Genomic DNA, 13,413 nt, shown 5'->3' with positions numbered 1-13,413 from the left:
GCCGGCACCTCCCTATTTACAGCCGTCCGGGGCAGCTTCCAGCTCGTTTTCTTTCTTATTTATTTTCTCTTTTCCTTTTTTTTTTTCTCTTTTTTCTTTTTTTTTTTTTGTTTTGTTTTAAATATATATATATAGTTTTAATTTTTGTAAAAGAAGAGGCCCAGGCACCGGGGAGGGAGCGATGCTGTGGCTCCCCCCCCTGCCCAGCCGAGCCAGGAAGGGGCGAGGGGCTGCAACAAAGACCCGCTGGGCTCTCGCCGCCGGTGCTGTGCCCTGACTCCGGGCACCCCGAAACTCCCCTCTTAGGCCTTTCATTTTGTCTTTTCCTTTTTCTCCATCTTTTCTTTTTTCCTCCAGTTTTATCTACAAAAGCAGTCTGTACCAGTCATAACAGCAGGGCCCCTTCGCCCGGGGGTGAGGAACGGGCACCGAACTGTTTGCTTCGCTTTGGGCAGGTTTCCCTTTTTTTTTTAGGTTTATTTTTCTTTTCTTTTTTCCCCCCAATTTATTTTTTGGAACCAAAAAGAAAAAAAAAAGCCAACAACCCCCAAACCCTGCCTGTTTCAGAGGGGCCACGACTGGTTGGGAGAGGGTGGCGGGGTGGGGGGTGAGGGGGGGAAAGCACTCCCCCTTCCCACTGCCCTCCCAGCCCCTTCTTCAGTAGGTGGCAGAAAATTTCATCCTTTTCTGCTTCTGTCTCTGATTGCAAAACCAGACCCGCACCACGTTCTTCTTCAAGTCTAACTTCTCGGCGATGGCGGCGATCTTCTCCGAGGAGGGTCGCGGCTGCACGGCGAAATAGGCCTCCAGCGACCTCTTTTCGGGGGCAGCGATGGAGGTGCGCTTGCGTTTCTTGTCACCCCCCGTGTAGATCTCAGGTTTGGTCATTTTCTCCCTCTGGGCCCGCTCGGCCTCCTCCAGCCACGCTTCTAGGATGGGCTTGAGGGCCACCATGTTGTTGTGGGACAAGGTGAGGGACTCAAACCTGCAGATTGTGCTTTGGCTAAGGCAGCCCACCCCCGGGATCTTCAGGTTGGCCAACGCCGAGCCCACGTCTGCCTGGGTCACCCCCAGCTTGATCCTCCGCTGCTTGAACCGCTCGGCGAAGGACTCCAGCTCCCGGGGGTCCGTCTCCGTCTCGGGGCCGGAGATGACAGCGTGGGAAGCGAGGCTGTGGGGGTGGGACATGTTCATAGGCTGGGAGTGGTGGGCCATGTGGTTGATGGCCGACATGTGGGAGTGAGGGTGCGAAGGTGTAGAGCCCACGTCCGGCCCCGGCACCCCTCCGAGCGGGAGAGCGGAGTTGAGGTGGTCCAGGAGCTCGCCGTCCAAGCCCTGGGAGGGCTGGTGGTGGTGGTGGTGGGGGTGGTGCGTGGTCAGCACGGATGGGTGGTGCAGGTGGACGGAGGACGAGGTAGGAGTGCAGGACACGCTGCTCATGGTGTGGTAGGTGGCATCCGGCTTGAAGGGGTGGGTTTTCTGCGATACGATATCCACAGCGGCCAGAGCCTCAGCACCCCGCAGCAAGGTCTCGTCAAAGCCCGCAAAGATGTTACCTTGGATCTGGAGGGGGCAGGGGAAAGGGGATAAAAGTGGGAGCAAAAAGAAACCAGAAGAGTGGGAGAGGATTAAAAGGAAAGCAGCATCCCGGAGATCCCGCTCTGCCCCTCCAGCAGTGCCTGGGACAGGTCAGACGAACCGCGTTCAACCCGTCCCCCTCCTCCCCAAATGAAAGGGCCAGGAGCAGGGTGCTGGGGGCTCGGCACCCACCCATCCCTCCGCGGCGACCTCCCTCAAGGAAAAAAAGAGCAGCCGCGGAGGGAGACGGAGCCGTCGGGAATCCCGCAGAGTCTCTGGGCAAGACGGCAGCTCGCCCCCAGCCCGGACGGGCTCGCCAGCTCCTTCCCCAGCCCCTCTCGCCGCTTCGAGCACCCTCGGCGACAGGGTCAGCCCCCAGCCCCCAAACCAACCGCCCCGGAGCAGGGGAGAGAAGGGACCCCCCTTCGAAACCCAAACAAAACCCAAACCCCGACGGACACCGCCAGCCGTCCAAGCAAGTTGGGGAGAGCTCAGGACAGGACGGTCCGCGGGTGAGGACCCCCCGAAACCCACCCGGGGCGGGGGGGAAGGGGGGAAGGAGGCGGTTAGCGCTTACCTGGGGGGCGGGCAGGCAGGCTCTGCGGATGGCCTCGGAGCTGGTGTGCAGGTGGGGGTACTTGGGCTCGTGCAGGATGGGGTGCATGCTGAACGCCTGCTTGCTGTTCATGGACATCATGGTGGGAGAGGAGCGGGGCAGGGGCGCTCCGGGCAGCCCGGCTCCGGGGGCGCGGTATTGTCTGTCTCCGCCGCCCGGCATCAATGGCATTATAGCCCGGCCCCCCCGCCCCCCCGCCCGCTCATTGGACGGGTCTCGGGAGGCACCTCCCACCGCCCGCCCCCGGGCAGTGAGCTCACCCCCCCACACACACTCCGGTTGTACCCCCCCTCCCCCTAAATCGGGGCTCATCCCCCCCCATTCACACACCACTCCCCCGCCCCGGCACTGCGCAGCCCCGGGGGTCCCCACCCCTGCACCGTTCTCCGGTCCCCGTTCCCCCCATCGCGGGGAATGGCGGTGGGAGGGGGGGGTCAGGGGGGTGGCATCGCTCCGGGCTCCCTCCAGTCCGCACCGGCGGCGGGGCCAGGCGAGCGGCGCCGGACCGGTGCTGTGACCTCCGGACCCCGCTCCTGCCCAGGGACGACACCGTCGAGCAGCCCCGGGGCTCGGCACGGTACGGCCGGGGATGCGCCGCGGCTGCGTCCTCCTGCCCGACACCCAACCGGCCCCTGCCCGGCTCCCGTCCAGCCCCACCGACCCCTGCCCGCCCGCCCGGCTCTGCCCAACGCCCTGCCTGGTCCCTACCCGCGGCTCCGGGCTGGCTTTCCCCCGAGGGGATGTGGGGAGCAGAGTAGCCCTCAGCCTTCCCGAACAGGAGCTTTCCAGACCCCGCTCCTCGCTTTCTGAAGGGAAAAGGTACCTTGAATTAGAACCATGAGAATGGGTAAATAAGGACAAGTTTCACCAACTTTTCTCTGCCCAGTTTTGGCGACAGCACCTGGCTCGATTACCCCAATTCTCCCGCCAGTGTAGAGTCCCACGGACCACGGGTCTGTCTGTCTGTCTGTCTGTCTGCAACCTCTCCATCCTCCCCTCTCCAGCCCGCTGCTGCCCGTCTCTGCCTGACAGCCTTTCTGCCTCCAAATCCATATGCTTTTCCATGCAGCCTGTGGCCTTTCCTTCCCTCTCCTCCCTGCCTGCCACCAAGAAAGATCCTACTGCTGCACAAAACCAGTGTGGAGGTGAAGTTTGGTGGTTGCATGCTGGATTTGGGGGGCTGTGGAGCCCCCCAGCTGCTCTGGCTGTTCCCAGCCCTGCCAGAAGGCGTGTGGTGAGTGTGACAGGCTGCAGCACTGTCAGCCCAGAGCAGGGGGGCTGGCAGAGGGGGACCCCAGCGCCTGCCAGAGAGAGGAACAGTGGCCATGGGGGTTGGCAGAGGACAGGAGGGTGCTCGGTTATGCTGAGAGCAAATGTCTTCTCAAGGAAGCTGTGTGTCTTCATCCAGCCCCAGCACCGCGTGTGAGGACAGCAGTGCAGGTGCTTGAGGAGTCAGGGTGAGTATCAGCTTTCCTGGCCCCTCTCCCTCTCACCCTCTTCTCTACCGAGCCAGCACACAGGAGCCTCTGAGAGGTCCCCTCTCCTGGGGATTCTGCCGGGCTCCCTGGGTCAGACAGGGCCAAGAAGAGTCACAAGGAAGGGAAAGCTCTAACCTAACCACTGCCTTACCCGAGAGGCTGAAGTGTCCCCCAAAAGCTGGTTCTTGGGCTGTGGACATGCACAGGGAAGGTCAGATCCATTGGTAGGAGACTATGACCATGTGTGGGACTGCCCAGGTTCAGGCACAGTCACTGAACCACGAGGCTTCTGCAGCAAGGAGGACATGGCTTGTGGGAGGGGATGGAGGCCACAGGGGGCTCAATCCTGACTCTGGAATAGTCTGCTTGAGGGTAGAACTGCATTAACACCAGGGTGCTGCCAGGAAAGCCCCATCCCTGCTGAGGGTGGGAGGGGGACAGCGTGCAGCCCCTACACACCACAGTTCAGGCAGCCCTTCCTGTTCACTAAAGCATCCTACATGTGCCTGCCGACAGGCTGACGCTCCGGTTATCCACAGGCAGGAGCGGGCAGGAGCTCTGAAGCCTCTTCCCCTTCTCCTTTCTACCAGCACAGCTCTCTGAGTCATGGTCTCCCCTCTGCTGCTTGTGGAGAGATTGCAGCATCAGGTGATGGGCAGAGAGCGGCTGCCAGGGAGGTTCACTGGAAGCTTTCTGTACAACGGGGACTCAGGCAGAATTGTTGCAAAGTGGAATCATCCCTCCTGGGTGCTCAGCAGTGGCCTCAGGGACCTTCTTTCCCCTCCATCTGACAAACCCCTGGGGTTTGTTAACTCTTTCAGAAGCTTTTGCCAGGGTACTGCATGTTTTTTTTTGCTGGGCTCTTCTTGCTGACCCCACTCTCTTCTTCCTCCTCACCCCCTGCATTTCAGCAGCTCCGAGGAGGAAGGCTGGGGAGAGTGGTTCAGTTCCTAGCTCTGGATTTAACTCTCCCTAAGGAAGTGAACCTTGTCCCAAGCTGTGTTTCCCTGCATGGTGCCAACTCCAGAATGTGCCCAGGAGGTTGGGGATCACACCTGGGCACACGCTTCTGCACGTCACTCAGAGTCAGCTGGAGCAAAGGGAAATCAGATGAGAGTCCTCTCTGTGGTTTTCTTCTTTGTCTTCTTGGCTTTCTTCATTCAGGAAGATCAGGACCCAGGTGAACTCAGCCCCTGAGGACAGCGTGAGGCTGGTGAGTGCAGCAGAATGTGCAGAAATACCTTTCCCAGCACATGAAGCCATTTCTGGTGCCATTTTCCACACTTGCAACCACTGAAGTGATTGCTGGAGCAGCAGAAGAGCTGTCCCAGGCCAGCCCAGAGACTCAAGCAGCCTTGGGTGTTCACCTAGGAAAATTAGATAAGAAGCAGCTGAAGCAAATGCCATCCCCTCCCTTTCATTCCACAGTCCATCAGAGTTTAGCAGATCTCTTTTCCAAACAGCCAGCCCACCAGCCTTTGAGTTTCTCCTTGTCATGGTCATGGTCTGGAGCATCCTGCCCTGGATCTGAACTTCTGGATCTCTGTAATGGACTTTGCAAGAAAAGGGCCAGATTTTCAGGTGATTGGCAATGCTCAGCTACAGCTTTCTAGGTGCTGTGGGGCAGCCCTGCAAGGTTCACTGCAGCCTCTTCATGTACACCCTGGATTTGTTCCCTGACAGCTCTGTCCAGGCTCCCCCGCTCATACCCATCCGTGTCAGTCACTCCTGTGAAGCAGGAGGTGTTTCACCAGAGTCAGGATAAAAGAGAGTCAGGATCTCTCCTATCAGGCTAAATAAATACACTGAATAAAGAGTCTCATGATCTGAATCCTTTGAAAAGAAACTCCTCCTTGGAGGGGATGGGACCCAGCTTCCAGGCCAAGAGCTGGCAGCCCAGCCTGCCTGGTGGCTTTGGGAATCGTTTCCCCAGGCAGAAATGAAGAGCCAGAAAGTTTTTCACATTACTGGGACTCCTTGTGATGGTTGGGTGCTGTGGTTATCTGCTGTGGCACAACAAATTAACCAAAGAGCCCAGGGATGTTGTGGGTATCGTGACATATTGTGACATCTACAGCCAGCGCATCAGATGCTCTTGTTCACCAGTTCCACCAGGAACTGATCCAGGAGACTTTCTCCAGCAGGCTCTGTGTTCAAGAAACCCCATCTCTCCGTTGATTTTTGAAGATGACCCACAGTTTCTCTCTCTGGCTCCCTGTCTCTAACCAATAAAATCTTGCAACACTCCTCCTGATCCCCACGTTTCCTATCAAAGGCCAACTCCATCCAGACTTTTCAGAGGGTTGTCCTGCCTGCCATGTGGTTTGGTGCCTCAGGCAGTTGCCTCCAGACTCCAGCTGTTTTTATTACCTAAGTGGGTTTGATTGCTCCTTCATTTGTGCCTGAATGAGAGCCCTTGGCACCCTCGTGGGCTTTAATGGGGTCTGTGTGTTCTAGCTACCAATTAAACCCGCTGGCAGCGATTAACAGCTTCCAGCTTAAAGCTAACATGGAGCAGAGGGGATGCAGTCGGGACCTCCAGGTCTCTGGGAGAGGATCCAGCAGAAAAGGGACACGAATTTCTGCAGAACAGGGAGGGGGGGCACAGGAACCTTCCTGAGCTTTCTTCTCCTCAGTGGAGGTCTGGGTCACCTTTCCTGGGATCACTCTGGGCCAGCTCAGAGCCGTTTGTCCAGCAAGGGTTTGGTAAAGGTGATGATGCTGGTGGGCAGCTGAGGGTGGGTGTCACCCCAAAGAGTGGGTGGAGATGTGAGGGGGCTGCTCTTGGAAAAACTTGAGTGGGGTGACACTGGGACCACAAAATCAGCACACTGAACCTGTCAGTGTGATAAGTGGGGGGATCCTTCTCCCCACCGCTCCCCTACTTTCCCTGTGATCCTTTCCAGGACCCTAAGCCAAAGGTCAAAGAAGCCAAAAAACAGTGATTTTTTTCTCACACTGGACATTTTAGGCTTCAGCCCCAAATAGCAAATAGTCCTCCTACCCACAACCATGCCAGTCCCTGCCCCTGGCAGCATCCCAGCTCCCTCCTGCGAGCACATCTCCTCGGCCCCGCTCGGCAGATCTGACAACCCCACCACCACCTGTGGAAACCCTGGGGAGGATCCATCCCTCGAAATGAAGATGTTTGGGGATTAAATGCTTCCATCTCATCAGAATTGACGTTTTCTGATGGGAATTGGTTTTGCCAGAAGACGTGTGAGCACCTCGACCTACCAGAGGTCCGTGCCGTGCTGCAGGGTGATGGTTTAAACTGCCTGCCCGAGCGCAGGGACAGAAAACACAAGCCCCAAGTGCTTGTTAAACTAAACTAAACTCTACGAGCTGCCTCCCTTCTGGGAGAAGTACATGGCATCGAGGAGAAGTCTTCTCTGATTTAAATGCAGCCCAGGGCCGTGACACACCACAGCAACACCCCACGCGACGCCGCGGCACGCGGTGACGTCACGGGATGCTCAAAGTCTGTGCTGGAATGAGGAGAAAGGATCAAAACCATCATGATTTAGTAAAGCCTGTTTTTCTGGAGGCTGGGAGAGGGATGCAGAAATAGCTCCTGATGAGGATGGAGATCTCTTCCCTCCAGCATGGTGTATCTGAACACGCAGGTCTAGCGCTCTAGGTGTAAGGGAAAGACTACCCGTGCAGCCCGGCGCTGCCAGCCAGCTTGTAAAAATCCTTATTAAAACCCCACTGAGCCTAATCGTGAAAGATAGCTTTTAATTAAAAAGTGCAACCCTTCAGCCAACTTTCATAGGAGATTGCTGCGACCCCAGGAGATGCCAACCAGCAATAGACTAAAACTCCTTCCGGAGGGAGGGATTTTTTTTTCCCATCCCTTGTTAGCTGGCAGGGAACATCTCTGACTGCTTTAAATGGGCAACTTCACAAGTTTCCTGAGTGTGGTTTCTTCCATTAGGAAATGGGAATCTTTTAACAGCTCACCCAGGCAGCAAAATTCCTCCACTCCATCTATTGCATTAGGAACCTGGAGTCCAGGCTGCTCAACTCCGCGGAGCAGGAGAGAGAGAGAGAGAGAGAGAGAGCAGGAGAAAAGAAAATCCAGATGGGGCAAAGCGTAGCTCGACTTTTTAATACTAAATTATTTACAGTAAGTAAAATCGTGTGTGTCAATTGTGAAAAGAGTCCAATTTGTTTGATTTACATTGCAGGGGGGTGCCCTAGGGTAGGGGGTGTTTAACTATCTCCTCTAATGTAATTGCCTATGGCAGCCCGTTAAATATTTGATAGGCTGCCTGAGCAAAGTAAGGAACTTCGTCTGATACGCTCCCGCAACCCTTTCAGTGTATCAAATGTATTTGCAGCCAGAGAGTACCTGAGCCCTTTCTATTGTGTAACTGGGGCTAAGCACGCTCATTTTAAGCCCATGCAGACTGCAAAGGGGACCTTTTAGCCCACTTTTAGGGTGCACTTGGGTTCTGAGGGAACGCGTGCTTCCCACCGGAGCGCAGGGGCTCTTCCTCTCTACCAACAGCTTTATTTTATGTAAGGAGCCCGAGTTTCTCTTCTCCACACCTCAGAGGGAGCAGATCAGAAGAGCAGGGGTTGGCACCTCACAGCTCCTGGCTGTTTCCACTCCAGCCTCGGCCCTGAGCAGCCCTGGTGCCAAGAAGACAACTTTCTCTTCTCCAAAGCAAAGAGGAGAATGGCAAAGCAGCTGAGTAATCCACCCCTGGGAGATGCTCAGCTGCTTACAAAGCCTGCTTCCTGACTGGGGGACTTGTCCCAGCTCACACTGCTCCCTTTGCATAGCTTGGTTGGAGACCCAAAGGGAAATATGCACATGGCTCCCCTGGTTGGACAGGGAAGGGCCTCCACTGCTCAGGAGATGAATCCTGCTGCCGGATGGGATGCTGAAGGAGCAGCAGGCAAAGTCACCTCACATGATCCCCTTTCATCACCAGTTTGGTTCTGGGGGTATTCACACTCGTTATTCACAGACTTCCCAAGATGTGACCGGTTCTGCATAGTGACCACGAAGAGTAGTGACTGTCTAGCAGCACAGGGGCAAAGCAGCATCTCTGAAACTCAGTTTGGGAAGTTTTTTCCCTGGCTGGCTCGACCTGGAAATCACAGATTAAGTGACACCCTGATGTCCCTCTACCAAGACACACCACTGACTGAAGCACTTCTGACAGTGTCCTGAGTCTGCTGACTTGGCTCTCCTCACAACTGGGGACTGTCTTTTGTTGGGAATTACATCAAGCCCAACAAAAGGCCATTAAGACCCACAGGAGGCCACTCACACCCTGAGACAAACAAAGGACACCACAGGTAGTGCTGGTTTCCTGGAAAAGAAAAACAAAATACAAGCAGTGCTTGACCTGAACACACACCTGAAGCGATCCAAGACACATGTCTCAGCTGCTCCAGTTGTAACCCAGGTATGGGAGCACAAGGCAGATATCAGCACAGTTTGACATCACTGGAGGGTGCTGATGAAGAAAAGGAAAGAGGTGGCTGACTGATTCTTTCAGCCAAAGAGAAGGAGCTCTCAGAAGACAGTCTGCAACGGCTGCCATAGCTGATGGTTGCAAAAGGAGGAGGGAAAGGTGAGTTCATGAGCTCTGCCTCCTTAGGCTTTCTTCCATCAGGAATAAAGCATTTCTCCCTCTCCCAGCTGGGAGGAAATCCCAGGTCCTTGCTTTGGCCAGCTCTAGAGCCTGCCCAAGCCCAGCCCAGCACCACCTGCTGCCTTGACCAATTGCCTCCATTCCTCTTAAAGGTCAGACCTCACCAGGAACAGTGCTGTCCCCAAGACCTCAAACACCTCAGGCATGGGGACAAGGTTTTGTTGCTTGGATGAGGCTGGGAGAAACCCCTGTTCCTCTCTGGTCAACCTTGCTGGTCCCTAGAAATTCCTAGAGGGTAGGAAATATCACATCACCCGCCTGGGATGGTAAATATTTAACAAGGGGAACACCCCCTTCCCTTCTCCCTCCCCTTTTCATACATATTCAGCTCTTGCATCTCTTCCAGCTTGGCAGCACTGCCCCTCTCCCTCCCTGCCTCTCCATTGCAGTGTCACAGCAGCAGCAGCACAGAGACTCCTGGGTGGTGGGGAATTAACTGAGGTGACCACAGATGAGGGACAGCAAGAGCTTGGCAGGAGTGAGGAGCATTAAATGTACCTGTGAAAGGGTTTTGGTGGTGAGGAGGAACAAGGAGGAATAAATATCCTGTGGCCCCACTGCTGGACACCCTTGATGTGTGCAGGCTGCTTTTGGGAACTTGTGCAGCAGCCCGAGTGCACCCCCAGTTTGCTGTTTGAGGGTACCAGTTGGGTTGGGTCAAACCATGCCAAGGAGTGCACTGGTTGTGTAAGATGCTGCCAAAGGAATTTTGGCACCTGGGAGTGCTGTTCCTCAGCTCAGAGGACACACAGCCCAACACACAGCCCTGTCCTGAGATGTTCCTGGGAAATGGGGCACAGTAGATTTGTGTTGCCCCCTGGAGAAGGGTGCCCAAGTTGTGTCCCAGGAGGGGTGCTGTCTGCAGGTTCTCTGCCCTTTGAAGAGTCCCAGGTTTGGAAGAGGTATGCACTGGTCTCTAGTCCAACAGCTTGTTTGAAGAGAGGCCAGTTAGGGCAGGCAAACATCTCCAAGGATGGACAGACCATCATCTCTCTGGGCCTGTGTTGTGTGAGCAGAGAATGGGTGTCAAGGGTCTTAATCTACAGGTGCAACTGAAACTTGCCTGGACGAGCTGCACCTGCCCAACTCAGCGTGGTGGGGCTGAGGATGAAGGGAGATGGGCTCAGATGGCAGCAGCAGCCGTGCAAGTGGGACCCAACCAAGCTCCTCCCTGGTCTCTGTGAACCCACCAGGGTTTCTCAGAGGGTTTCTCAGGGTGGTGGCTGCTGTGGTTGGGAGACGGGGTCAGGATGAGGTGGAGGAAGGTGGAAGACCAGTGGACAAGGAGCAGGAGGAGGAACCTGCTGCGATACTGAGAGAGGTTTTGCAGATCATGGCCATGCAGGAACCCAGGCTGATGCTCCCAGGCCCCTGGGGCCTCCCAGCCTTCTCCAGCACACACATGCCAGCCTGCCGACAGGGAGGCTCTCTGTGGTTCTCCATCCCTTGCTGCTCGCTCCAGCTCTTACAGAAACCAGCTCTATTAATATCCCCATCTCTTCCTCTCGGCCCCATTATTCTCCTGATGGTCCAAATTTCCAGTTAGCTCCTCTCCAAATTTAAACGATTGCTTCCCCCTCTCCTCTCCAACCCACCCTCCCCCCCACCCCCCACCACCACCTTTCCGAGAGATGACGTCACTGATGACCTATATTCTCCTTCCTCTTAAATGGCTGGCGCCGGGGCTATTAGATCCCCGCTGCTGGGCTGTGATTGGCTGACAGCCAGTCCCAACCTCACAAGTAACCACGGCTGTTCACCGGTGTGGGGAAACTCCGGCATTGCCAGCGGGCTTGGAGAAAGGCAGGAGGAAGGAAGGATGGAGCTGGCTGGAGCCTGCTCCCACCCAAGGGGGATGTTACCAGGGAAGGGAGGAAGGAGAGCCGTAAACCAGTTAACGGCTTCGATCAGGCGAAAGCAGCCAAGGATGCTGTGGAAAGCATCTTCACAGCCCTACATGCTATCAGGGTCTGCCAGGACATGGTGGCTGAGACTCTGTGGGTTGCTGGTGGGATTGCTTCTCCTCTGACCCTTCTTACAGGTCCCCTGGCTCCTACAGCCCGGCAGACACCGATGGGAAGAGCATTGTACCTACCTACACACCTTCAAGCCTGCATAGCCCCCAAGTGCTGTTGTGAGCACTCCCTTCTGCCCTGGGGGGCTCAGGTGTGGTGTGTTTCTTTGGGAGCCCAAGCACCAAGCCAAACACCAGTGTGTTTCTAGGCTGGGACAAACTCTTTGGGGTTTTTTTGGGGTGTGCCATGATTTGGTGGAGGATCTCAGCCCATGTCGGAGCAGGCAGCGCTCTCCAGCACCAAGTCATTACTCAGCAGAGAGGCCAAAGCTCAACTGGTCTTTGGAAGGGGAGGCCATGAACAGCAGGGAAGGGACCTTCCATGGTGGGAGGGAACAGGGCGATGCCCCCTCTGCTGCCCATGGCTCTGGCCAAGGCATCCCATGTTCAATGCCTTCCTGGGAGTCATCTCTGGGTCTTCTCAGAAAACAACAGGGCTCAGTGTCCTGTTGGTCCCAGGCTGGGGCAGAGCCACCATGAGCCAATGGCTTTGGCACCAACCAGCTCAAGACCACATTTCCAAGAAACAGGGGAGGGAGAGGAAGGGGAAGGGAGCTCATGGGTAAGAGGTAGCAACAGGGCTCCTGTCCTTTCCTCTGGCTTTGGACATTGCTCAAATATGATCCTATTCTTCCACATTCTTTCAGGTCTTCAGCCTACTGCTAATCTCCAGCCCCATGAGTCCAAACCAGGTCCTTCTAGAGCAGGCTTCTCCAGACAGCTCTGCCCATGCAAGCCCAACATCCCAGACCCTTCTTTCCAGACTTGAGCAGAGGAAAGGCCTGGTCACACAGGCAAACCCACCCCAAAGGACAGTGGTGACATCCTGCTTCTCCCCAACAAGTCATGTCTGATGAAGAGATGATTTTTTTTGGCTGGATGGCCCAACATCTAGCTGCAATGGGTCCTCTGTGACACCCAGCTACAGGGGACCCTCATGAGCCCAAGACAAAGGGATACAGCAGTCGCAGGGAAAGAACATGCAGACTGTCTCCTCATCCAAAGGAGATTCCTTCTGGTCCTCATCTTGGTTTATTCAGAAGAGGGAGTTCCCTGGAAATTAATGCAGTTTGGATTTCCAGCAAGAGAGAGAGGGAGGGAAAAAGAAAGAACAAGAAAGAAATTGCAAGAAAAAAAAAAGAAAGGAAGAACAGAAAGAAAATGAGGAGAGGAAGAGAGGAAAAATAAGGAAGGAAAGAGAGAGTCTTGGTTTTCTGAGTTAGAAGCAAAATTATCTTGATTTCCATTTGAATAATTCATGTTTGCCACGGGCCATGTATTCCTGAGCTTGGGTGTCAAGTGTTTATTGAATATATCTCTTGACAGGGCACTTGTGTGATATTCAGCCATTGCCAGAGTGCTAAAAAAACACACACAACAAATGTAAAAGGAGGAAAAAAAGGAAAGGCTGAAATGACGGCCTCCTCCACCTCAGTTTGAGAATAATTGGTCCAAATGAAGTCCCTTTCCTTCAATAAAGAGTCTCCCTCTGCCCCCTCCCTTACATGGAGAACCATCTGGGAGCCCAGCATGGGTGGCTGGGACGTTGGCCTCACACCCAGAGGGAGAAGCTCTGCAGTCATCTGAGAAGATGAGCCTGGCAGGTGCTGGAGGAACTGGAGCCTTTTCCACCTCCTCACCCTTTGCCAGGACTCAGAGGCCAGATCCTGAAGACTGGAGATGTCCCATCCCAAATGTTTCCACCTTGGAGGGTATCCCAGTTATGCTGTAAGGTTCAGGGTTGGTTTCTGGGTGTCTTGGACCACCACCTCAAAGTCCCCATGGCCACGGCACCACTAGCTGGGGGATTTAAGTGTGTTTCTCATGTAGTCAGGTGTAGGGGTTCATTGCTGCACAGCGGTGGAGCAAGGATGGAGGTGGTCAGCCACCAGACCTGGAGCAACAGGGAAGAAGACTCAGGGTCCCTGACCCTTGGTCCTGGGGGGCAGGAGGAGGCAGGAAAGATAGAAGCTGGGAGAAAGACACCTTCTCTAC

General features: G+C 55.2%; 1 protein-coding gene across 1 annotated transcript; it reads right to left on the bottom strand.

The window, feature by feature from the left end:
* Positions 1–657: 657 nt before the first annotated feature.
* LOC311195556 (brain-specific homeobox/POU domain protein 3) lies at positions 658–2,275 on the bottom strand (the record flags this gene model as incomplete). Its single annotated transcript, XM_084268961.1, has 2 exons — positions 658–1,563; positions 2,156–2,275. 2 exons carry the CDS (start codon positions 2,273–2,275, stop codon positions 658–660), a joined length of 1,026 nt encoding a protein of 341 aa, XP_084125087.1.
* Positions 2,276–13,413: the final 11,138 nt, after the last annotated feature.

This window comes from Gallinula chloropus (assembly GCF_964237585.1).
Source record: "Gallinula chloropus genome assembly, chromosome: 11".
Classification (NCBI taxonomy): domain Eukaryota; kingdom Metazoa; phylum Chordata; class Aves; order Gruiformes; family Rallidae; genus Gallinula; species Gallinula chloropus.
The sequence above is the reverse complement of the archived record's forward strand: the minus strand, read 5'-3'. Positions and strand labels throughout refer to the sequence as shown.